The sequence below is a fragment of the Sorex fumeus genome, unplaced genomic scaffold (genome assembly GCF_029834395.1).
Source record: "Sorex fumeus unplaced genomic scaffold, SorFum_2.1 ptg000029l, whole genome shotgun sequence".
Taxonomy (NCBI): Eukaryota; Metazoa; Chordata; class Mammalia; order Eulipotyphla; family Soricidae; genus Sorex; species Sorex fumeus.
Genome location: NW_026606086.1, coordinates 16,161,774 through 16,187,071, shown reverse-complemented (window position 1 = coordinate 16,187,071; position 25,298 = coordinate 16,161,774). Strand labels below are relative to the sequence as shown.

The window sequence follows — 25,298 nt, the reverse complement described above, 5'->3', positions numbered from 1 at the left end:
TGAAGAAGAAACCAGTGCGGCATCTCATGATTTATTTAAACATTCGAGGAGTCGTGGCGGGGTGTCCTCTGCACCCCACTCTAGGGCAACGCCTGCTCCATTCGGGCGGGACCTTACTGGCTTCCGGCCCCATGAGGGAACCCGTGAGGACGGGAAGAAGCAAGCGATGACATTCAGGACCATGACTGGAAAGAGCGAGACAGTGAACTGCACACGTGCAAGCCCGGGGCAGGGCAGGCTCCCCTCACTGTCTCTGCTTCACAGTGGTGCCGGGGAAGGCCGACAGAGCGGGTCGGTCAGACGGTTGGATGGTGTGAGGGGCGGGTTCTGCCTCACCCTTCATCACCCGCTGTGCTCCCTTGAGACAGGCTCTCCCGATGCACCCAGAATCAGATGCTCCTGTAGTCTGAGCCCCGCGCCACGATGGCGGCAGCTTCCCACTCCACGGCGAAGAAGGAGATGGTTCCCAGGAACCCGAAGACCACCATGATCAGGAGTTGCCAGTGAAGGAGAAGGTAGTTGCTGTAGAAAAACGCCAGGGCTGCGCAGATGGACTGGGGAGAAACAGCGGGTTCAGGACACGCACCAGGAATGCGCTGCTGCCCAACAAGCACCAACACTCCCCAACACCCTCCAACACGCATCAATGCCCCCCAGCACCCACCAACACCTCCCAACACGCACCAACTCTTCCCAACAAGCACTATCGCTCCAGCCCCCTTTTTTGTTTGTTTAGTTCACTTGGCGGGGGCAAAGGAGGGCTCAGCCTTTGAGCCATCTCCTTTGTGAAAACCACAGTACAGGACAATGTGCAAGCACAGTGAGAACTGCCCGTCTCCCCTGAGAATGGACTCCAGCATCTCCGTTCAGGGTGCTCGGAGCTGCACGTTGGCCTCCTGAATGCAGTCTCTCGTGATGGGGTGTCGGGGGACCGGGGTCACGCTCCCAGGGCTTCCCAGCTCTAATCAGAAATCCCCTAGGAGGAAGTAAACCCGGAAGCTAACACCCAAAGAAAACAAAGCCAGCACTCTACCCAGCTGCAGATGATGCTACCTGGACAAACTTGAAGACGGCGAAGGCAGGGGCACTGTCCTCAGAGTAGAGGAACCCCAAAATGCTGAGCAGCTGCGTGTTGAAACAGCTATCTCCCAGGCCCAGCAGGAAGCTGCAGAAGATGGCCACTTCTTTGCTGAGTAAGACAATGACGAGTCACAGTGAGGCTCAACCACATTTTATTTTTATTTGCTTTTTGGATCACACCCGGCGATGCACAGGGGTTACTCCTGGCTCTGCACTCAGAAATCACCCCTGGCGGTGCTCAGGGGACCATATGGGATGCTGGGAATCGAACCTGGGTCAGCCGCATGCAAGGTAAATGCCCTACCTGCTGTGCTATTGCTCCAGCCCCTCAACCACATTTTAGAGAGCCACTGAGAACTTAAAGCCACGGGCCAGAAAGGACATGGCGGAGACGGTGTTCGCTTTGTGTGTGGCTGACGGAACACGAGCCTCTGCATCCCATATGGTCCCCCGAGCGAGCACCGCCAGGACTAATCCCTGAGAGCAGAGCCAGGTGTGGCCCCAACACCTCCGCTCCCAACATAAAGTAAAACCATCCACCCACAAAAACTTTATGTTTTTTATGGTGGGGGGCACACCCAGCTGTGCTCAGGGGTCAACTGTGGTGTTGCTCAGGGGGCCATAAGGGGTGCTGGGGATCGAACCCAGGTTGGTACATGCGAGGCAAGTGCCTTAACCTCTAGACTATCTATCTGGCCCTCAAAATCATTTTTTCTTCACATTTAATTTTCTTGTTTGTTTTGAGCCACAATTGATGCTCAGGGGTTACTCCTGGCTCTGCACTCAGGGATCACTCCTGGAAGGTTTATGGGACCATATGGGGTGCGGGCATGAAACCCGGTCAGCTGTGTGCAAGGCAAATGCCCTACCTGCTATACCACTGCTCTGACCCCTAATTTTCTTTTCTTACTTTTTTTTTTTTTTTTTTTTTTGCTTTTTGGATCTCAAAAGTTACTGCTCTGGTGGCCCAGGGCTCACTCCTGGCGGCTCTCAGACGAGTGGGCTGGAGGGTCAGCGCCAGGGCCAAGGGATGCTGTGTAGCTAACCCTGTACTACTTGGGCCCTGCTTCCAAGTTTTAATTATTTGTTGGCTTTATAGACACTTTTGGGGAATATGTCACTGCTCATAGAGCCGAGAGAGGAAACTCCAGCCAGAAACATAGGGTCCCCCGCTTCATAACTTGAGGACAAGATGCAGCGGAAAAGGTTAAACCAGTGACTGCACGAGCCAACATACAACGGGGAGGGAGCCCGGCTTGCACGCCGCCAACTGGGTTTAATCCCTGGTACCAAGGACAGTTCTGGAGCCCCACCAGGAGAGATCCCCGTAGTCAGGTGTTGTTCAAAAATAAAGAACAAAAATAAATAAAGAACAGGGGCTGGAGCAATAGCACAGCTGGTAGGGCGTTTGCCTTGCACGCGGCTGACCCGGGTTCGATTCCTAGCATCCCATATGGTCCCCTGAGCACTGCCAGGAGTAACTCCTGAGTGCAGAGCCAGGGGTAACCCAAAAATCAAAAGAAAGAATGAAAGAACAAAAGAAAGAACAAAAGAAAGATCATGGGCCGGAGTGATAGTACAGCAGGCAGGACATTTGCATCAAATATGGTCCCCCAAGCACCACCAAGAGTAATTTCTGTGCATCACTGGGTGTGACCCAAAAAGAAAAAAAATACAAAATAAAGAACAAAAAAAGTCAACGATTGCAAAATCACTCAGGACTCCTGGTGGCTTCTTACGCCAGCACTTGGCGACTCCTAAGCCTGTGGCCTTACTAGTATGGCACTTCAGGGGCTGCAGCGACAGTGGGGAGGGCACTTACCCGGCACGCTGCCGACCTGTTGGATCCGTAACACCCCATAAGGTCCCCTGAGCCCCACTGGAGTGATCCCTGAGCCCAGACCCAGAAGTAAGCCCTGAGCACCACTGGTGCGACCGAGAAAACAAAAACAAATACAAAAATGGCACTTTAGCACCCAGAAAAGTGTCTGCCTCTGTTTTAAATATGGAGCCACTGGGCTGGACAGTACCAGGTTTACGGCACTTGCCTCCCATGTAGTTGAGTCAAGTTTGATCCCTGGCGCCCTGCCTGGTCCCTCGAGCCCCACCAGGAGTGATCCGGGAGCACAAAGACAGGAGTCAGCCTGAGCACTGTCAGGCATGGCCCAAGCCCCAAAAAGGAAGGAGATGAAGACAGAGGCCCCGCTGGTCCGGGCAGCCGTACCTGGGCGTGATGTAAGCGCTGTTGTTGGTCCCTTCCACGGGGGCCAGGGGGGCGTCCCCGGGCAGGTTGAGAAATATTAGATAAAAAGCCACAAAGTGCACCAGGACACCCAGGAGCACGACGGGGTTCCTTCCAAAGCGGCTGTTCTTGCTCAGCAGGCCGAAGAGACTGCCACCTGCGGGCCAGACGGCAGACATGAGAGACCCTGGCGCCAGGCACACACCCCCCAACCCCAGTCAGAGAAGGAAGGTTCTCGGGCATTCAGCATGTCGAGGCGCCTCCAGAGGGAGATGCTGCAGCAACGATGTCCCAGCCAACCCCTCCCCCCCATGCTTCTCACCAGCCAAGTTCTCGAAGTTCTTCTCCATGCGTTTCTGCCCCCTGAAGACCATTTACCTCCACCGACCTCCGTCCCCATTAAAGAAACGCTGACTGAACCCCCAGGTATCAATTCAGACCTTCCTCGGCAAAGCTAAGCCAGGGGCCACGGGTCCGAGAGACGCCCAGGAGCCAAGGCACTCCCTGCGCACGAGGCAGAGCCCACCGACCGCTGGGAGTGGCGATCCCCAAGCTCGGCACTCAGAAGAGTCCCTGGGCACTGCTGAGTGCGGGATTGCAAAGGCTGGAGCAGGTGCAGAAAGCCCCAATCGCTCCTTCACAGGGGTGAGGCGTGTCGGGGAGCAGACGTTTGGCAGATGGCACGGCTGTTCCTCCAGCGCTGCAAACACACTTGCCAGACTCCCCCCGGGAGCTGCTCTCTCTCTTTTTTTTTTTTTTGCTTTTTGGGTCACACCCAGCGTTGCACCGGAGTTACTCCTGGCTCATGCACTCAGGAATTAGTCCTGGTGGTGCTTGGGGACCATATGGGATGCTGGGAATCGAACCTGGGTCGGCCATGTGCAAGGCAAACTCCCTACCCATTGTGCTACCGCTCTAGCCCCCGGTAGCTGCTCTAACGGGCACTTTTGTTTCTGAAAAACACCCAGCAGTGCTCAGAGATCACGCCTGGTGGCACCCAGGGACCCTATGGGATGCCAAGGATAGAACCTGGGTTATTTAAGCAAGGTGAGCGCCCCTGCTGCATTATCTTCCTTGCCCCATCCTGGGCACCTTTATCCCGGAGACACAGACTTCCCCTGGAGCAGGAACTTGGAGACAGTGCTCAGAGCAACCCAAATGGCCTTGGCGAGGTGATGTTAAGCTGTCCTGCACCTGCACACAAGGGTTAGTGCCGCAAGTTGTAAAGGAGCGGGACTCCTGAGGCGAGGCCTCAGGGAACAATGGTACAAATAAAAGTATTTCACAAGGCCGACTCAGGTTTAATCCCCGGCAACACATGTGGTCCCCCAAGCTTGCCAGGAGAGATTCTTTTGTGCAGCAGAGCCAGGCAGAAGCCCTGGGCGTCACTGGGTGTGGCCCCAAACCAAAAACAAACAAGAAGGGCAAATGCTTCCTGCCAAAGGCCTGTGTGCTCAAAATGGTTACAGCGGTCACTTGTATGCTAACTTTTACAGTAAAAGAAAAGAAAGAGCCTGCGAAGCACCAGCAAGAATCAAAATGAAAGAATTAAATGTAAACTATATTCCCTCATCTCAAGAAACCAGAACCAAGGCAAAAGAAAAGAAAAACATGGGGAAAGCAGCAGAAACAAAGAGTGGAGAACAGAAATATCCACGATCAGGTCAGGGATCAAATCTGATTCTTTGAAAAGGTGAACTGGACGGAGGCTGGAGCCATAGACAGTGGCAGGGTGCCTGCCTGCCCATGGCTGATGTGGGCTCGATCCCCGGCATCCCGTATGATCCCCCAAGCACTGCCAAGAATAATTCCTCAGGGCAGAACCAGGAGTAAACCCCGAGCATCACCGGGTACAGCACCCCCAACAACGCCCCCCAAAAAGGATAAAATAAATCAATAACTAATTTGATCAGGGGTTGGGGGGGGAACAAAATAAAGTTACTGAACTGTCCCAGGTTTGACCCCTGACACCCCATAGGGTTTCCTAAGCACCACCAGGAATAATCGCTGAGTACACAGCAAGAATAAGACCTGAGCACCCCACAAAAACACACAAAATGAATCTTACTTATCTTAGGGGCCAGAAAGATAATACAGTGATAAGGCGCTTGCTTTGGATAGGGCCGACCTGATTCAATGCCTGGCACCACATAAAGTTCCCCAATCACTGCCAGGTGTGACGCCTAAGCAGAAGCTGGGGGCAGCTCTGACATCACCAGATGCAGCCCAACCTCTCCTGCCAGAAAACACTAAGCTTCCTTAGAATTTACTTTTTTTTTTTTTTTTTGCTTTTTGGGTCACACCCGGTGATATCAGCTCAGGGGTTACTCCTGGCTCTGCACTCAGGAATTACCCCTAGCGGTACTCAGGGGACCATATGGGATGCTGGGAACCGAACCCGGGTCAGCCACGTGCAAGGCAAACACCTTATCCGCTGTAATACCGCTCCAGCCCATATTTGTTATTTTAGAATGTATATTAGTAAAGAAAAGCAAGGACCCACCCCTTTGGGTAAGAAGAAAAAGGCAAAGGAAATATATACGCATGCATGGGCAGAGAGGGAAGGCACCCTTCAGAGTTCCGGGCGCAGCAACGAACACCGGGTGGGCGCCTGCCGCACACGCCTGGCCTGGGTTTGGTCCCCAGCAGCCCAGAGGGTCCCTGGGCCTACCAGGTGTGCCCCGAGTACTGTTGGGTGCAATTCCCAAGAAAAGTTTTATTATAATAAGTCATGCAAAGCAGGAGTTTTAAATGACACTAACCTAAAATTTCCCCAATGCCGATGAAAATTCCAGAAAGCCCGATGAGGCTTTTCTCTTCGGCCCCAAACTGGTTGACAGCACCAATGCAGGTTCCGTAGACGCCGGAGAAGAAAGTCAGCTCCAGACCTGGGGAACAGCCACGCTTCAGGCCCCTGAGCTCTGCCACGGAACCAGCCCCACAGCGGCAGCGGGCACCCGTTCAAGGGACTCAACTCCACGCGGCCGAGACGTCAACGCCAAAGGGGGACCGAGCTCAGCACTACCCTCGGCTCATCACGGTGATGGCCGGAGAGCAGCCTTAGCTTCAGGGTCCGTGTCCATGGGACTCGGACACGTGCTTAGAAAACTGACACATTCTCCTGACTGGCCCAAAGGCTAGAATTAAGCCCCGTCCCCCAGGAAAATCACTTCCAAGATAAGAGAGCGACACACAGGCAGACCGGTGGAGACCTGACTCCACCACACACAGAGCAGGACCTGGGAAGGTGGGAAGGGCCGCCCCATGCTCCCCTCGCTGCTGAGCTACCCGGGAGGCCCGGACAGCAGACATGGCCAGCGGGGCCCCTGCTTCAAGGCCCACGATCAGCCACGCTGATCTGGTGGTGAGCCAGACTTCACTCCCGACACCAGAAACCACCCCCCAAAGCCAGGAAGATGGACTCTGGTTCTTTCCAGGGGTAACTCTTAATGCCCTAAAGAAGTCCTACCCCCACCCTGTTTCCCTGCCTTCCTGGGGAGCCCTCCCACGTGGAACTGGGGCTGACCTGGGACCTGCCGGAAGAACACGATGGGCGCAGCTCTGGGTGGCGCCAGGCCTGAAGCTGGCCGTGACTCTTGTCCTTCGTTCCTTCTGCCCTTCCTGTGAGACCTGGCTACTAGCTAAAACATTTCACTCCCCTGCAGGGCAGGAGGTCATGGCCAAGGCCCTGGGAGGGCGCCCCCTTCAGGGCACAAGGCACAAGAAAGATGAGTCCAGCCCACCTCTGGCAACTTCCAGAGGAAATAAGTGCTCGGCTGAGCCCAGGGCCCAGAAGGGAGGCTGAGGCCATCAGTGGAGTCGCTGTCCAGCTCTTACCTGTGTATGCGGTGGTGACGCTGAGAAGCAGCATCTCTTTGGTGACACATAACTTCAGAGACTTTTCTGAAACAAGAAAATCATTTGGTTGGGGGGGTGGCAACTGAGATTCATCACAAGAGCCACTGTTCTTCCATAGTGACACCGTCCCTCCTGTCACCCGTCCATAATGTCCGCAAACAACACCAGGACGGCAAAGCGTCAAGGGGGATGAACTAAATGCACCCCATAAGTGTGACGTTCCACTGCTGCTGAGTCTAGGGCCCCGTTTCCTCAGCACCCCTTGGCTTCTGAAACAGAGGAGAGATCACCCAACAGCGGACTAGCTCAGCAGGCCTGACTCAAGGTTGGGGTGCATCGCTGAGGCCTCAGGCTGGGCTGGGAGTTAAGCATGGTGGCCCTCCATCCGATTCTACACCACTGCATGAAAAAGTGCAATGGAAGATGCGCCTCTAGGAATATCCCACTCGGGGGTCCAAGCGACAGAGCAGCGGGGTGGGCGCTGCCTTGCACGTGGCCGACCTAGGGTCAATCCCAGCATCCCATGTGGTTTCTCAACATCCCCCAGGGTCCCTGAGAGCACAACCAGGAGGAACGTCTGAGCATCACTGGGTGTGGCCCCAAGAGAAAGAAAGTGGGTAAAAATCTGAGCACACGTTTCTCCAAAGATCTGCAAAAGGCCCACGAGGATATAAAAGTAGGTTCCGCATCACCAGTCGCTAGGAAAACACAAACCCTCAGGTACGAGGGTCACACTCCCTCAGATCACAGTAACAGAGCATGCAGACCCCAGCAGCGCCTCGGGGGGGCAGGCCCAGGCCACCACATGGCTTAGTGACCCTGCTGGCACTCGGCAAACACCCCTGGAAGCACATCCTCACACAACAGATACCACCCAAACTACAGGCGCCCGAAGAGCAGGTAGAAACCATCAGCCAGCCCAGGTGTACGCGAGGGAGCTCGGGGAAGGGGTGCTGGGCGGGGCGGCAACTGCCAATGAGATCGTCTGACATTCTGAAGAAATCCTGTACATATACTGAATAAACTCAAAGCCAGCAAGGCCAGGCTAGTGGGAAAGCGCTCACTTTGTGTGGGTGAGAAATGGGTTCGATCCCCAGCACCAGACACAATAAAAGATGAAAAAAAGGTGAACATTAAACAGTTAAACGTGTGTGGTGTGTGTGTGTGGGGGGGGGGGGGGTGGGAGGGAAACTGGGGACACAGGTGGTGGGAAATTTACACTGCTGAAGAAACTAGTGCTGGAATGACTGAAACCCAATCATGAACAACTTTGTAACTGTGTTAAGGTGATTCAATCAAAACATAATGATATTAAATAAAACACAGCAAAAAATATTAAATTAAAATTTGAAAATTAAAAAGAAAAATTTATACAGAAAGACAAAAAGTGAAATGTAACCAGCAGATTCGACAGCTCCAGGAGCCACTGAAACCCAGAGGCGCAAACACCTTCAGGAGTCTCCTTTTTCCTATAAAAACAAGCGTCACCGTTTCTATTTTGCTTCTTATCCTTTGTTTCCACATCACACAGTAAATATTTACCAATGATTATTTTAGTGGGGAGCGTGTAATTCCGTTGGATATACAGCTAATGCCTCAAATTACTTTCAGTTTCGCACTATTATAAACACCTTTGTAGTTAAATGACAGGAAGTCTTAATTATTTCCTCCGGATAATCCTATTATGGAACAGTTCCAGTACAGGTGGAAACATTTCACAGACGTCTACTCATTTCTGACAAGTCGGTCTTAAGAACAAGTAAGGAACGGCCGGAGAGACGGTACAGCGGGGTTGGTACTTGCCTGGCACACGGTCAACCCCAGTCCAATCCCTGACATCCCACAAGGTCCCCTGAATTCTGCGGCGAGTGATCCCTGAGCCAGGAGGAAGCCCTGAGCAGCCAGGTGTGGCCCCCAAACAGTCTTGCAATTTTTTTTCTTTTTGGGTCACACCCAGGGATGCTCAGGGCTGATTCCTGGCTCTGCACTCAGGAATCACTCCTGGTGGTGCTCGGGGGATGATACTGGGTGCTGGGAATCAAACCCGGACCGGACGCATGCCAGGCAAGCGCCCTCCCCACTGTGCTGTCCCTTTGGTCCGAGTGTCGCTCTGTCTGTTTCTTGCTGGCCCAGCTCGCTGTGGGGATCTGGAGAAGCCGTGTTCTCCCCTGAACTCATATTACCCCGCTTTCCGCTTCCTCTCCTGTCTCATCTTTATTTTTTACTGGGAGGGGAGGGGTTTGGGCTACACCTGGCTCTGCACTCAGGGATCACTCCTGGTGGTACTCCGAGGACCCTCTGGGTGTCGGGGAGGGCAGGCACCCCCACTATCCTCTCTCCAGCTGCAGCGGGATCCCCGAGAGCATCCCTGCCACCCGGATTGGAGGCCACGTGCCCAGGCGCTCCCGGCTCTCAGGAGCATCACGTGGGCACGTGCCTCCGTCCTGACCCCCATCATCTCAGGTGCTCCCGGAGCCACCCTCACCCCATGTGATTTTGTCCTCTTGCCCGAGAGCGCCTCACCTTTTGGGGTGCTGCCTTCTTCCTCCCCAAACTGACCCCTACCCGAGGACAGACCCGCGAGCCCCTGATGCTGGGTCTGTCCAGCTCCTTGGGAAGGGCTGCTGGAGCCTGGTAATGGGCCAACAGGCAGACACGCCACCCTCCTGCCTTCGTGCCCCTGGTGAGCCTGTGACAGCGGTCCTCGCCCTCAACCCTGAGGTTCCTGACCAAGTGTCCAGGGGCCTGGCTGTACTGTGCCCAGCACCTCTAGGCATGCTCCCCCCACCCCACCCCTCCACTCCCTGTGGCAAAGCCGAGAGCCATTGGGATTGTGGTGATGTCCTGTCCCACGGGGATAGCAGGGTCCTGTTGTGAAGTCCAGGTATGACAACGAACAGGCCCCCACACTGAGGTCGGTGACTCAGTCATGGAAACTACAACCACACACTCGCCCTCTGACTAGGAAGCACTTACTGAACGCGTCGAGCGCCTTCGCCAGGTTGCTCTGTGGGGACCTGGAAGATAAGAGGGCAGGCAGTGACCGTTCCACTCCCGGGAAACCGAGGCGAGAGCAAGCCGTGCTCATGGCTGTACTTGCGGTGGGTCCAAGGCCCTCAGCCCGCAGGTGACCCTGCCAGGCTGTGTGTCCCGAAGTGGGGAACACGTCCTAGTGCCAGGAGGCTCTGTGTGGGCAAGTCGTGGAGCACGGCGCCAAGCCTGGGGAACCACTCCCTTCCACACAGCAGGAAAAAGGGGTCCCGTCTCCACCAGCTCAGCACGCGGCGAGGCAGTGTGGTCTGGGCGCTACCTCGCAGCCAGCGTGAGTTTACACAAGCTCCTCCCTTTCCCAAAGGGTCACTTCCTCGGTCACAAAACTATACCCCTGGGGCTAGTGACAGCACAACCCAGAGGGCACTAGCCTAACCTGCAGTCAACCCAAATTTCATCCCCGGCACCATCCATGGTCCTCAGGGCCTGCCAGGAGTGATCGCTGAGCACAGAGGCAGGAGTAAGCCCTGAGCACAGCAGGCGTGGCCTCCACACCAAATGATGACAAAGCCCCAAAATACTGTACCCCTAAGCTGTGACACTTCAATGAGATGTTACTCCCATGGAATTGTTTATCAAAGCATGCCAAGGGAACTTTTCTGAAAGACTGCTTTGGGGCCTGAGCGACAGTACTGTGGGGAGGGCTCTTGCCTTGTACACAGCTGACTGGGGTTCTATCCCCGGCACCCCCTATGGTCCCTCAAGAACCACCAGGAGTAATTCTTGAGTGCAGCGTCGGGAGGAAGCTCTGAGCCTTGCCATGTGTGTCCCCAAAACAAAACACACAAGAGACTGCTTCTCGAGGAGTCGAGGAGTTGCAGAGATGGTAGCACAGGTGAGTGGGTCTGCCTTGCACGTGGTTCAATCCCTGGCACTGAAGGGATCCACCCCCCGCCCCCCACTCCACAAACCCCACCAGGAGTGCTTCCTGCACCGATGGGGATGGCCTCAAACCAAACGCTGTTAGGCCACCTGCAGCTGTGCTTCCTCCTTTCCCCTCCCCCCGGCCTCGATGTCTGGTCCGCCGCATACGCTGTGGCTCCCCCGAGAAAGTGCTAGTCTCCCCCAGACCATGCAGAGGGTCATTCCTATCCTGGGAAAGATGGAGGCTGGAGCCCCAAGGCCTAGCACAGGCGCAAAGCCTTGCACACAGCAGACCTGGGTTCAAATCCCAGGCACCACACGGTTCCCTGAGCACCAGCAGGTGTGTATCAAACACTGCCAAGACAAAGAAAAAGTCCAAGGTGGGGGGGCAGGGCTGGAGGCGCTTGCCTTGCAGACGCTGACCCAGGTTTGATCTCTGGCACCACGGGAGTGATCCCTGAGCACAGAGCCCAGAGTAAACGCCCAAGACCAAAAATTAACTGGATACAAAGCCAAGGAGAGAAATGCGTTCAAGTGCTTACTCGGGGCCTTCCATGTCCTGGTCATCGTTAGACTCATCTTCTCCCAGGATACTTGCCGGCTCCGGCTTCCGGATGAGGAAGAACAGGACTGTCCCCACCAGGCTGATGACTGTCAGGGCAATGAAGACTGTTCTTCGGTCACTCTCTAGAGGGAGGAGAGAACGCGGACACCTCGAGTCAGCCGCATTCGGGGGCTGTTGCGGCCCATAGATGCCCCCAAGGCGGCCTCTTTCGGGGTCTGCTCTGACCCAGGGAGACTGTCGCTATGTCTTCACAGCCTCAGCAAAAACCGAGAACTAGACGACCTTTGTCTCTCGATTACAGGAAAATCTTAAAAGCCCGAAGAAAACAGTCAAGGAGCCTAATCTTATCTTTCAAAGAAGTGCAGAGACAAAGCCATTAAAAGAGCCATTAAAAATCATCAGCATACTCAGGACTTCCCTAGAATAACCTTCTTCCAAGTCTTGAGGGGCCACCAGGAGCCTGGCAGGGCGCAAAAAAGAATCCAAGTTTGGTCATATGACCCAAAAGAAAAGGGACAAAAGGTGTAAGCTGCAAGGGTCACAGGAACGAAGAGTAGAACAACCCAAGGGAGCACTCTATGGGGATTTGGCTGCAGGGTGACTCTTCCATGTTGAACATATCTCAAGAAAATAAATATTAATTTTTTTTTATGGAACTGGAACAATAGAACAGTGGGTAGGATGCTCGTCTTGCACTCGGCGAACCCCGTCAATCCCCAGCACTCCATATGGTCCCCTGCCTACTGCCAGGGACAATTCCTAAGTGTAGAGGCAGGAATAACCCCTGAGCATCAACAGGTGTGGCCCAAGAACAGAAACTTAGGGAGACAGAGAGACAGTACAGCGGGTGTGGTATTTGCCTTGCATGTTACCTACCTGGGTTCGATCCCTGGCACCCCATATGGTCCCCAAAGACCTCCAGAAGTGATCCCTGAGCACAGAGCCAGGAGTAAGCCCTGGGAACTGCTGGATGTGGTCCGCAAATCAAAAATAAAATAGATAAGAAAACCAACATAACCAACCTGATATGTGGGTTTTCCCTTGCCAAGCAAAGTATATGTAGAGATTTCCGAAGAACAAGCTGTAGGAGCAAAGGCAGGAGAGAGGACAGCGCGTTACTGTCACAGGCTCAGGTTTGAAAATAACACAATGTCCCAAAGAGACACGCCTCTGAAAACATCTAGTGCCCTAGGTCCTTTAGCTGACCCAGACGGACTCTAATCTCCTTCCACACGACGGCAATCTGACTCAGAGACACCGGTGTGGCTCACTTGAGTCACTGCCAGCATGTGACTTATGGAAACTCTGCAAATCACTGCTTGGACCCAAACTGAAGCACCTTCTGAAATCCTATCTGAAAACTCTGGGGAAGTACACCACAGCCCTCGGATGGCAGCCTCTAGAGCGCATGAGATGCTTCACTGAGCCTACTTTCCTAGAGAGGGATTCACCCTCCCTCCCACCCTTCCGTGTCTGGGCGCGTGATTTCCAACATTGATGCTAACGGCTGCTGCTCTGGTTTCGTCATGGAGACCCTTCCGACTAGGCTGTACCAAAGCCAGATGCTGCTCATGCCCTCGAAGGTACATATTCAGGACAAAGTTCATGGTCATGAAACTGTAACAGGGTGCAGTGCTCATTCTTTTTATCAAAGATCTGCTTGGGGGGGGGGATCAGACAGCGTACAGCAGGGAGGGCGTTTACCTTGCACGTAGTCAACCTGGCCTTAATCCCCAGCATCCCATATGGTCCCACAAGCCTGCCAAAAGTTGATTCATAAATGCAGAGCCAGGAGTAACCCCCCCCCCCCAGTATAGCTGGGTGTGGCCCAACCTCACGCCCTAAAAAAAAAAAAAAAAAGGTTCTTGGATACCCAGAGGTATTCAGGACATACTCCTGGCTCTGCGCTCAGAAATCACTCCTGGCAGAGCTTGAGGGACCATATGGGGTATTTGGCATCAAACCTAGGTCAGCAACGTGCAAGGCAGACACCCTTCCTGCTGTCCTAAGGGTGCTTAAGCACCGCCTCATTTGTCATAGCATCAACCTCACTTTTGAATTTCAACAGATTTGTCAAAAGCAATGAGTTAGCACAGCAAGCACACCAGGAAGGATCAGCCTTTGGGATATAGGTAATAAGGGCGGAAAGCCACCAATTACTGAGGTTCCTGGTTCCTTTCATTGGGAAGGGCTCAGGTGACCTGAGGTCACAACCCAGCTTCACTGCAGGCGCAGTAGTGTCTGGAGGACAGTGCTGGAGATCAAACCGGGGCCCTAACTGGGTCCTAACCCTGTAAATCCTGTGTCCTGACCCCTGCACTGGCTCCCAGGCCCCAATCACTGAGCTGCTCCTTCATCTGTTTTGGGGCCAACCCTGACAGTGCTAGGGGTTACTGCCGGCTCTGCTCTCAGGAATCACTCCTGGAGACCAGATAGGGTGCCGGGGATAAAACCCAGGTCGGTGGCATGCAAGGTAAACACCCACCCCACTGTGCTACCGCTTGGGCCCCATCACAGAGCTACTAGCTCTGTTTTCTTACCTGCAGGATGGACAGAATGCAGTTATTCAAAGAGAATCACTGAAATTCATAAAGTCACAGTCCCGAAGTACAGTAGCCACAAAACACACTATGGCTAGGATTATTTTCCTTTTGTTTTGCTTTAGTTCCTGGGCCACACCCAGTGATGCTCAGAGGTGACTCCTAGCTCTGCACTCAGGGATCAGTCCTGGTGATGCTCAGGGTCCACATTCAGGGCTGGGGATGGAACCCAGATTGGCCCAGGGCAAAGCACGTGCCTTCTTCACCCCTCTACCATCTTCCTGGCCCCGATTTTCTGCTTGTGAATCATAAGTTCCAATGAGGGAGGTCCTACATATTTTGAGTTCTCCTAAAACAGTATCACGGTCCTCCCATTGTTCATTGATTTGCTCGAGTGGGCCCAGTAACACCTCCATCATGAGACTTGTTGTTACTGTGTTTAGCATATCGAGTACGTCATGGGTAGCTTGCCAGGCTCTGCCGTGCGGGTGAGATACTCTCGGTAGCTTGCCGGGCTCTCCGAGAGGGGCGGAGGAATCGAACTCGGGTCGGCCATGTTGGCTGCGTGCAAGGCAAACGCACTACCGCTGTGCTATCGCTCCAGCCCACTCCAGCCCCAAAATGTAGTAACATTTTATTTACACAAATTTTTAAAATTTCTGGAGGCTGGAGAGATAGCACAGTGGGTAGGGCATTTGCCTTGCACGCGGCCAACCCGGGTTCGATTCCCAGCATCCCATATGGTCCCCCGAGCACCGCCAGGAGTAACTCCTGAGTGCAGAGCCAGGAGTAACCCCTGTGCATCATCAGGTGTGACCTAAAAAACAAAAAAAAGAAAAAAAACTTCTTACTGCTGTTAAAGCACTGATTTAAAATCCTGTTTGTGGGGCTGGAGCAATGGCACAGCAGGTAGGACGTTTGCTTGCACGCTGCTGACCCGGGTTTGATTCCCAGGATCCCATAGGGTCCTCTGAATTACACCAGGAGCAATTCCTGAGTGCATGAGCCAGGAGTAACCCCTGTGCACTGCTGAGCGTGACCCGAAAAAATAAAATAAAATCCTTTTCGTGATGGGGTTCCAAGCATCCAACATTCCCACCAGAGTGTCTACTGTCCTCCACCACTGTCTTAAGGTGCTGTCCCAAACTTCTCTGCCCCAAATGTGTAACATTTTAAAATCTCGAGTATACGCAGCTAAGAACAAGCGAGAGCTTGAGTTTTCAACCTCACAAGGACCTAAAGAACAGTGTGGCCCAACTAAACAAACAGCAGCTGGGGCCACCAGAGGATTCTTACCTCGACTGTAAGAGTGCCCAGAAAATCCCGCTGTTCCTCCCAATGGTCAGCTCGTCCGAGTTGATGGTCAGGCAGTTCCCTTGTGCTGTCCAGAGCACTGCGATTCAAACCAGAAGCCATCACAGGCGCACGCCAGGAAGCGCTCGCGCGGAAACACTCATCTAAGCCCCGGGGAAGGAAAGAGACTCAAAGGCTCACCAGCAGCAGCGACTCCGATGAAAACTGACGCCGTGTAGAAGGACCATGGGAAAGGCTGGATAAAAACGGCAATGTACATGCTAAAATGCAACAGGCCAGCGCGTTACGGTCACGCGCCAGAGGGGGGACGCAGCCATGCCTCGAGGAATCCATTCTGAGGGCTCCCGATTGGGGTGGGGCCACACCCGGAGGCGCTCCAGGCTGACTCCTGGCTCTGCACTCAGGGATCACTCCTGGCGGGGCTGGGGGCATGACACGCGGGGCTGGGGCCGGAGCGGAGGCGAACGCCCGCCCTGCTGTGCTATCTCCCGGCTCTCTTCTTCCCGAGTTCAACCTGCAAAGAACTTTCCCAGTGTTGGAACAAAAGAGGACACCTAGTGGACTTCACCATTTCGCTGAACACTTTTTCTTGTTTTCGGGTCATACCTGTCAAGTGCTCAGGGCTTACACCTGGCTCTGTGTTCAGGGATCACTCCTGGAGGGGTCAGGGTACCCTAAGTGGTGCCGGGAATTGAACTTGGGTCAGCCACATGCAAGGCAAGCATTCTACCCACTGTGCCATCACTCTGGCCCTCCATATATATATATATATGGCCAACCCGAGTTCGATTCCTCCGCCCCTCTCGGAGAGCCTGGCAAACTACCGAGAGTATCTCGCCCGCATGGCAAAGCTTGGCAAGCTACCCATGACGTATTTGATATGCCAAACACAGTAACAACGAAGTCTCACAATGGAGACGTTACTGGGCCCGCTTGAGCAAATCGATGAACAATGGGAGGTCAGGGCTACAGTGCTAAATATATATATATATATATATATATGCAATTTTTTTTTTTGGCTTTTCAGGTCACACCCAGCGACGCTTACTCCTGCAGGTGCTCAAGGAATCATATGGGATGTTGGAGATCGAACTTGTGCCGGCTGCATGCAAGACAAATGCCCTCCCCATTATACTATTGCTCTGGCCCCCTATTTACTTTGATACTTGTAATAGCCTGACACTGAATGGATGATGTGGTCACCTTTGCCAGGAGCTTCTTTGCGGGCACATCCCCGGAAGCAGGTGCACTGTTTCATCTAACCACCTCTCGCTAACTTGACATGAATCATGGACACTCCACGGGGCTCGCTGTACAAACTACTTTCGTGGAGAATTTTTGGAAATTGCACACATTAGCAGCTATTGGGTTTGAAGAGATAGGACAGTGGTAGGGTAGTGCCTGTGTGGCGGCCCAGGTTCAATCCCCGGCACCCTATATGGTCCCCTGAGCCCTGCCACGAGTATTCTCTGAGCACAGAGACAGGAGTAAGCCCTCAGCACTGCTGCGTATGACCCCCAAAGAAAGAAAATAATGTGGTTGGAGGCCAGAGAAACAGCACAGCTGGGAAGGCGCTTGCACGCAGCTGACTGACATGGCACAGGGTCCCCTGAACCCTACTCCTGCCAAGAGTGACCCCTGAACCCACAGACCCAGGAGTAAGCCCTTGGCACAGCCTGGTGTGGCTCCTTCGCCCCTACCCCTACAAAGAACACTCCCCCCCCCAAAAAAAAACCACAAAAAACACCCGAACTTTAAATAATGTGGTCAGGTCTGGCGATGTGACACAATAAAGCACAAGCCTGGCTGACATGAGGCCGAGTTGGATCCCCGGAACCACATGGTTTCCCAAGCACGGCCCTGACTCCCCCAGGTACCTCCAGACGAGCATTCACCACGAGGCCCACACCGTGCAGGCCAAGGTCTGGACACAGATCCCAGGCCTGCCAGCACCCACCGGGTGACACGCTTACAAGATGGAAACCAACCAACCAAATGAGAATCCACAGCGTGGGATCCCGAGCCCGGGGGTGCAGGGACCGGCTAAGCCTCCGACCTGCGGGCCCAGACGCTGAAGGGGCAGGAAGGGGGAGCGCCCGCACGACTCACCTGTAAAACAAGCCGCTGGCAAACATGGAGAGCTGCGGGCCCACGACGGTCACCACGGATGGGGTGATGAGATTGGAGGCGGAGAAGACGCCGTAGATGATGGCCATGCTGCACAGGCGGGACAGACAGGGCGCGGCGCGGCTCTAGGCTCAGGGATGCTCAGCAAGGAGCACCCACATGGTCTGCTTTCATTTGGGGTCTGGGGGCCCGCCGCTGACAAGGCCCAGGGCTGACTCCTGGCTCTGTGCTCAGGGATCACTCCAAGTGGGCCTGCTATCGGCACGGCCCAGCGCTTCCTTGCGGCCCTACTCTGGGGCCGGCTCTCACACCCTTCACCTCGTATGCACCCCCACTGCCGTTAGTCACAACATCAGATTACAGACTTCACAGGAAAGACAGTGCCAGTCCCAAGAGTGCTCTCTCTCTCTCTCTCTCTCTGTCTGCCCTGGGCGAGATGTTCCGAGAGGCTAAGTCACAGTAGGAGCAAACACATGCTCTGCTTTAGGAACGGATGGTCTCTTCTCTTTTTCTTTGGCTTTCTGTGTTTTGGCCACACCTAGTGTTGCCAGGGGTTACTCCTGTCTCTGCATTCAGGAACTACTGGCAGTGCCCGAGAGACCATAGGGGGTGCCCGATTCGAACCTGGATCAGTGGCAAGCAAACCTCACTCGTGGCTCTATCCCTCCGGCTCCTGTATTTCCTCTCTTAGTCGTTAACGATTTTACGACAGTATCAATATTATCATTGTGATTATGTAGTTTTTGGTGTGGGGGTCATACCCCACAGTGCCCAGGGATCACTCCTGGTTATGCTCGGGGACCATATGGGATGCCGGGAATTGAACCCAGGTGAGTTGCATCCCAGGCAAGCACCTTCCTTCCTGGAGTATTTCTCTGGCCCCAATAAGATATTATTTTATCCTTTACTTTAAATTTTTCAATTTATTTTGTTTTATTGGGCCTCATCTGGTAGCGTACAGGGCTTACTCCTGGTTCTGTGTCAGGGATCGCTCCCAGTTGGGCTCAGGGAATATATGGGGTGCTGGAAACTGAACCTGGGTTGATTGCATGTAAGGCAAGAGCCCTCCCCTCTGCTATCTTTCCGGCTCTTTATCCTAGTCCTACAGCAGGATGTGGAAATGTGGTGCAGTGGTAGGGCACTTTGCCATGCATGTATGAAACCCCTCTTTCTCTCTGGCACTAAAAGGAAAATAGTTTTTAAGTGAAGTATTAAAAATACACAGAGGTTAAGTAACACCCCATCCGCACCGCTGGGCTCTTAGCATGGAATTCTCCGGCCTACTGACTGACTATTTCCCTGAGCGGGCCCCAAGTCTGAGCACAGGTTGGAAGGCCTGAAGCGAAAGGAGGAAAGTCCAGTTGCAGAGGTGGCGTGGGGTGCAGCCAGGACACGATGGCTGGTAAGAGAGTCCCGAGCCCTACTCAGGCCTCCTTTACAGAGTGAGCTACAACTCCTGGAAACTGTGAGGCACCTTCCGGCTATAAATAACCACAAGGCTACAGAGAGGCTCCGGGGCCTAGAGCGCGAGCTCTACATGCATGGACTCGTGGCTCTGCCAGAAACAACCCCCCACACAATCAAGTGTAGCCTCAAAACCCAAAAAGTAGAAAAACAAAACAAACACCCAGGGCCGAAGAGATAGTACAGTGGGAAAGGTGCTTGCCTGGCATATGGCTAACCCAGACTGGGTCCCTGAGCCCCACCAGGAGTAATCCCTGAGCACAGAGCCAGGAGTAAAGTCCTGGCCACAGCGGATGTGGCCCCCAAACAGAAATAAACAAAACTACTACCAAGGTAGCGCTTATTATGAACTGAAACCGGCTGAAGTCAACCTAATGCTCTAATTTGAGTAGTATTCAGCAATTATCTACCCAACACTAGTACACCAATTTATTCTTAATTTTTTGATGGAGCCACAGTGGGTGGTGCTCAGGGCTTACCCCTGGCTTGGCACTCAGGATTTACTCCTAGCGGTGCTTGGGGGACCCGATGGGATTCTGGGGATAGAAGTCAGGTCAGCCAATGAAGGCAAGCGCCTTCCTAGCTGTACTATCACTCCGGCCCCTCCAGTACATTCACTCAGTAGCAAAATGTGACTAGAGCCATTTGTGGGGCCTGGATTCATTTACTAGCCGCTGTTTATAAGGCCAAAATCATTTTGGCTTCTAGGACTCAACTGCTAGATTTAGGTCCAGGGATCTGGCTCAAATGGTGAAGCGCAGGCCTTGCATGTTTAAGGCCCTCAGTTTTATCCCAGCATGACCAAAAAATAAATAAAGGCACATTCACGTCCCTTAATCTTAAGTATCATCTGGAAGGTGAGGTTTAGGACTGATGAAATAACCAAAGTGGGAGGCAGGAGGCAGGAGGCAGGAGGGTTCCGGCTGAGATCTACATACTTGGCCAAAATAGAACAGCTCCAGGTAAGTGTGTTAGGAAGCACAAAACCACAAAAAACAAACACAAAAACACCCAGGGAAACTGATGATGCGTCCAGATGTGAACGTGACAATATTTGAGTGCTTATGAAAGGTTAGGAACCATGCCAGCCCTTTGGACAAACAACAAACAAGAGAAGCAACTGGAGCAGGACACAATACCTGGTGTATCCACTGCCGTGAAAATCGGTGCTATTTAAGCTCCTGATGACAGTTTGCTGTGTGGGAGGGAGACAAAACTAATCAATCAGCGAGAACGATCTTCACCACCGTCCTCTACCCAGAACGTCCATCTCCAAATTCCCGAGGGGCAGCAAGGTGCACGTGCTCCGGCCGCAGCAGGCGGCGGGATGGAGCCGGACTCCCCGGGACTCGCCCCACATCCAAGGCATATTCCCCCACGGAGAGGTGTCTCCCCATGTGAGCCCAACCTAATGATCCCCACCAAACAAATCGCGGGAGGACTGACAGGAGAGGCAAAGAGCAGAGTGCAGGGCTGGAGCGATAGCACAGGAGGGCATCTGCCTTGCACGCGGCCGGCCCGGGTTCGATTCCCAGCATCCCATGTGGTCCCCTGCGCAACACCATAAGTAATTCCTGAGTGCAGAGCCAGGAGTAACCTCTGTGCATCGCCGGGTGTGGCCCAAAAAGCCAAACCAAAAAAATAAAAAAGCAAACTTAAAAGCCCCCCACTGAACTCTTCTCTCCTAGGAGACACAGGTGCGGCCACACAAGGACCACCAAGGGGCTGGAGCAATAGCACAGCAGGTAGAGAGTTTGCCTTGCACACAGTCGACCCGAGTTCGATTCCCAGCATCCCAAATGTTCCCCCGAGCATCGCCAGGAGTGATTCCTGAGTGCAGAGCTAGGAGGAACCCCTGAGCATCGGCTGGGTGTGACCCAAAAAGAAAAAAAAAAGAGCGGAGTGCAAATGAGGCAAAAGCGTTTATTTCCTTTCGACGGGAAACTCACCTCCACGTTCCCGCATGTTTGGAAAGCGGTGAAAATGAACATGAAGGCAACGCCTAGGATAATGATGTTGTAAAGCTTTTTGGACTCCGGGGACATGTTGGCTCCGCCGTGCCTTGAAGAGTCCCGTCAAGGGCGACGCGCGGACGCGCCTGCGGAGAGAAGCCGGGCAGCGGGGCCGGCGGCCAGCCCAGTCGGACTTGTCCACCTCTTGGCTCGGGGCGACGCCGTCCCCGCGGGCGCGACTAGGACATCCCCGGGACACGATCCGAGTGGGGGAAAAGCGAGCGGCGCAAGGCCCGCCGCGGCGCCGCGCTCCGAGCTGCTCCGGGTGGCGCGTCCGGCGCGGGGACTGAGGGGCGCGACGACGGGCGGCAGCAGCTGGGGCGGCAGCGGCAGCAGCAGCGGCGGCGGCGGCAGCGGCCCGCGCCTGACTCACCGCGGGTCACGTGCGGAGGGTCACCTGACCGCGGGCGCCGCGCGGCCTTCTGGGAGATGGAGTCCCGGGCGGCCCCGTCCGGCGCAGGCGCAGGCGCAACCGCGCTCCCGCGGCGCGGGCGGTCGCCAAACGGGCGCTCTGGGGAAGTGGGACGGGCCGAGCGGAGGCGGGGGCTGCGGGAGGGGGTCGCCCCGCTCGGCCACGGCGGAGCGGGCCCCGAGAAGGTCGGGGAGCCGGCGGCACGGGAGGGGCGGGCCGAGGCGGCGTGGAGCGTGGGCATTGGCATGGGCGGGAACGGGAGGGCGGAGCCCCAGCGGGGGCGCCTCCTCTTCCTCCGGCCCCGGAGCGCCCGCCGGGCCGCGCAGCCGGAAGAGGGGTTTCGCGGGCTTTCTAACTGCTGCCAAGCGCCGCCCCCCTCCCCTCGGGCCGCCGTGACTGCGCGCTTTTCCGCCCGCCCGGCCGCCCGCCCGCTCCTGCGCAGGCGCGCCGCGCGGGGGGCGGGGCGGCGCGGCGCGGGCCAATCAGGAGATTCATTTCCGGGTGGCGCGGGCGCCATTTTGGGAGGAGGGCTATAAAGGGGCGCTGGGGGGCGACCGGCCGCCCAGTGTTCGCTGTCGTCCGCCTCCCGGTTCGTGTTCCCGCCGCCGCCGTCGTCGCCGTCTCAGGCCGGCCTTCCCGGCAGCCTTCCCGCGAGGCCGCCGCCGCCTCCGTCCGCCCGAGCCGGCCCGAAGCAACCGCCGGAGCGTTAAGTCGGAGGGCGCGCCGCCGCGGGCCGCCGGTCCAGGGCCATGAGCTACGGCCGCCCGCCTCCCGACGTGGAGGGCATGACCTCCCTCAAGGTGGACAACCTGACGTACCGCACCTCGCCCGACACGCTGCGGCGCGTCTTCGAGAAGTACGGCCGCGTGGGCGACGTGTACATCCCGCGCGACCGCTACACCAAGGAGTCCCGCGGCTTCGCCTTCGTGCGCTTCCACGACAAGCGCGACGCCGAGGACGCCATGGACGCCATGGACGGGGCGGTGCTGGACGGGCGCGAGCTGCGGGTGCAGATGGCGCGCTACGGCCGCCCGCCCGACTCGCACCACAGCCGCCGCGGCCCGCCGCCCCGGCGCTACGGGGGCGGCGGCTACGGCCGGCGGAGCCGCAGGTGAGCGCGGGCCGCGCGGGGCACGTGGGGCGGGGAAATGGCGGCGGCGGCGGCGCGATCATGGCGCCGGGCGGGCGGGCGGGGCACGAGGGCGGGCGGGCGAACGGGCGGCGGCGGCGCGGCCCCACTCACGCCCCCGCTCCCTCTCGCCCCCGCCCGCAGCCCGCGCCGCCGCCGCCGCTCCCGCTCGCGCTCCCGCAGCCGCTCCCGCTCCCGCAGCCGCTCGCGCTACAGCCGCTCCAAGTCGCGCTCCCGCACCCGCTCGCGCTCGCGCTCCACGTCCAAGTCCCGCTCGGCGCGGAGGTCCAAGTCCAAGTCGTCGTCGGTGTCGCGCTCCCGCTCGCGGTCGCGCTCCCGCTCGCGCTCCCGCAGCCCGCCGCCCGTGTCCAAGAGGGAGTCCAAGTCGCGCTCGCGCTCCAAGAGCCCCCCGAAGTCGCCCGAGGAGGAGGGCGCCGTGTCGTCGTAGGCCAACGGTAATGCCGGCCGGGGGCGCCGGGCGGGGGGGCTCGGGCCGGGGGGTGGGCGGCGGCGGCTCGCGGCCGTGGGCACGCCCGGCCCCGGGACGAGCGAGGCGTGCGGAAGGAAGCGCGGGGACTGATGGCTGATTGGTGGACGGTGTGGGGCCTGTCTGTGAATGACGATGCCTGTTTCTTGCTGTTTTGACCCAACGTCTGCATTCTCCCCTTTAAAGCTGCGGTCTCCTGTTTGATAAGAGAATATTGGCCAGTTTTGCCGATTTTAACTGATTTGGCTGATCCTCCAGGGACCAGTTTCTGTGGGCGTGTGTTGGAGCAGGTTTGTCTTGACGCGTTAAAGATGCACTATCCTCTTAGCATCGGCGCAGCCTTTGTTGTGCCGGCCGGGAGTGAGGCGCCAGGGAGGTGGCGAACGCTGTGCAGTCAGCGGCGACCGTTTGGACCCCAGAGAGTTCGCAGGTATCAGACCGGGCGGGGCAGGATAGTGTGTCTTTAACTCTCCATCCGACGGTTTGGTCCTCTTTTTGGAAACCAGCGGGCCCCCCACCCAGGTAGTCCAGATAGCAGCGCCAAGCATCATTCTCGGTGGCCGAGCATTCGTTTCCCTCGGAGAACGAACCGCTAGAGTTCGCTTCCTTTCCGGTTTCGAGGTTTTTGTTTGCTTTTTTGTTTCTACTTTTTTTTTTAAACCCTCCCCTTTTTGCACCTCGGTCATTCGGCCAGGAAACAGTTCCATTCACACCGACCTGTCCGCGCTGGCAGGACAGGAGTAGCCTCCGAGTTTAGAGCTGGGCCTTTGAAAACACTGAACTGAACTGAGGATGGCTCGGGTTTCTGTAAGCGTCTGTGTCACCAGAGCCTGATCTGTCACACCAGTACCTGCCTACCCGAAGCGGGGCGCGGCGCCGGGGCTAACTGCGCTCTCCTTTTCGAACCTAGATGCGCCCGCCAGCGTCCTAGCGGAAGACCCGGAGCAGAAAGGACCTCAGACTCAGTCCATCCAAGAGTCCTTGGAGCAAGCAACTGGCTGTTGAAAAGGTTATTTTGTAACATTTTGTCTAACTTTTTACCTGTTTTAAGCTTTGCCTCAGGTGGCAAACTTCATTTTTATGTGCCATTTTGTTGCTGTTATTCAAATTTCTTGTAATTTAGTGAGGTGAACGACATCAGATTTCATTATTGACTTGGATATTTGAGGTAAAATTTCCTTTTTGTTACATAGCGCTGACTTTTTTTGTTTGAAATTGAACAGATTGGTAACCTAATTTGTGGCCTCCTGACTTGTAAGGAAACGTGTGCAGCCATTTCGCACAGCCTAAATGTCGAGATTGCCTCAGCATTGCCTTCATTCCTTAAAATTAGAAACCCACAAAAGTTGGTGTCGATTTGTATATGTTATTTGCCTTCGGTAATCTGAACCCAAATTTGTGTAAAGACTTTTCAGGTGAAAAGACTTGATTTTTTGAAAGGATCGTTTACCAAACACAATTCTAATCTCTTCTCTTATGTATTTTTGTGCACTAGGCGCAGTTGTGTAGCAGTTGAGTAATGCTGGTTAGCTGTTAAGGTGGCGTGTTGCAGTGCAGAGTGCTTGGCTGTTTCCTGTTTTCTCCTGATTGCTCCTGTGTAAAGCTGCCTTGTCGTGCAGAAACAAATGGCTGTCCAGTTTATTAAAATGCCTGACAACTGCACTTCCAGTCACCCGGGCCTTGCATATAGATAACGGAGCATACAGTGAGCACATCTAGCTGATGATAAATACACATTTTTTCTCTCCCAACCCCCCTCCCATGGTCAATCCAATTCTCATGTATGAACTTAAAAAAATACGGAAATGTTAAGGAAGCAAATGGTTTGTAACTTTGTAAGTACTTATGACATGGTGTATCTTTGCTCATGAATATCCTGTACTATAACCATTGTTTCTGTAGTTTTAATTAAAACGTTTCTTGGTGTTAGCTTTTCTCAGAATGTGTCTTGGTCATTTTTTTCTGTTTATTCGGGAGACCTGTGCCATTGTCTTTGGTATGATACGAAGGTGGATTTCATAGCTTGACCTAGCATCCCCAAGGGGTACAGAGCCAGGAGTGATCCCCAGGCATGACCCCAATTTTCTTTTGGAGTGATTCCATACTATCCATGTGAGGCTTGGGCCCTCCCACCTTATTCACATCATGCTTTT

General features: G+C 55.0%; 2 protein-coding genes across 7 annotated transcripts; one reads left to right on the top strand and one right to left on the bottom strand.

Moving 5' to 3' along the window:
* On the bottom strand, nt 1-21,172 carry MFSD11 (major facilitator superfamily domain containing 11). Its single transcript, XM_056115652.1, has 13 exons — nt 21,055-21,172; nt 20,245-20,300; nt 17,624-17,731; nt 15,695-15,774; nt 15,497-15,593; nt 12,683-12,741; nt 11,638-11,782; nt 10,157-10,197; nt 7,160-7,225; nt 6,085-6,210; nt 3,305-3,479; nt 1,054-1,189; nt 1-554 (listed from the first exon to the last, which is right to left on the bottom strand). The coding sequence occupies exons 1-13, from the start codon at nt 21,148-21,150 to the stop codon at nt 390-392; spliced, it is 1,350 nt and encodes a 449-aa protein (XP_055971627.1). The 5' UTR covers nt 21,151-21,172; the 3' UTR covers nt 1-389.
* Nucleotides 21,173-22,111: 939 nt separating this feature from the next.
* Nucleotides 22,112-25,087, top strand: SRSF2 (serine and arginine rich splicing factor 2). 6 transcript variants are annotated; one of them, XR_008792611.1, is made up of 5 exons: nt 22,112-22,640; nt 22,803-23,113; nt 23,332-23,435; nt 24,056-24,154; nt 24,641-25,087. XR_008792611.1 is itself a non-coding variant. In XM_056115657.1 (3 exons), exons 1-2 carry the CDS (start codon nt 22,279-22,281, stop codon nt 23,104-23,106), a joined length of 666 nt encoding a protein of 221 aa, XP_055971632.1. In that variant the 5' UTR covers nt 22,113-22,278; the 3' UTR covers nt 23,107-23,113; nt 24,056-25,087. The 6 variants fall into 6 exon arrangements, 1 of the variants encoding a protein (XP_055971632.1); XR_008792610.1 differs by having other exon boundaries at nt 23,332-23,575; XR_008792609.1 differs by lacking the exon at nt 23,332-23,435.
* The last annotated feature ends 211 nt before the right edge of the window (nt 25,088-25,298 follow it).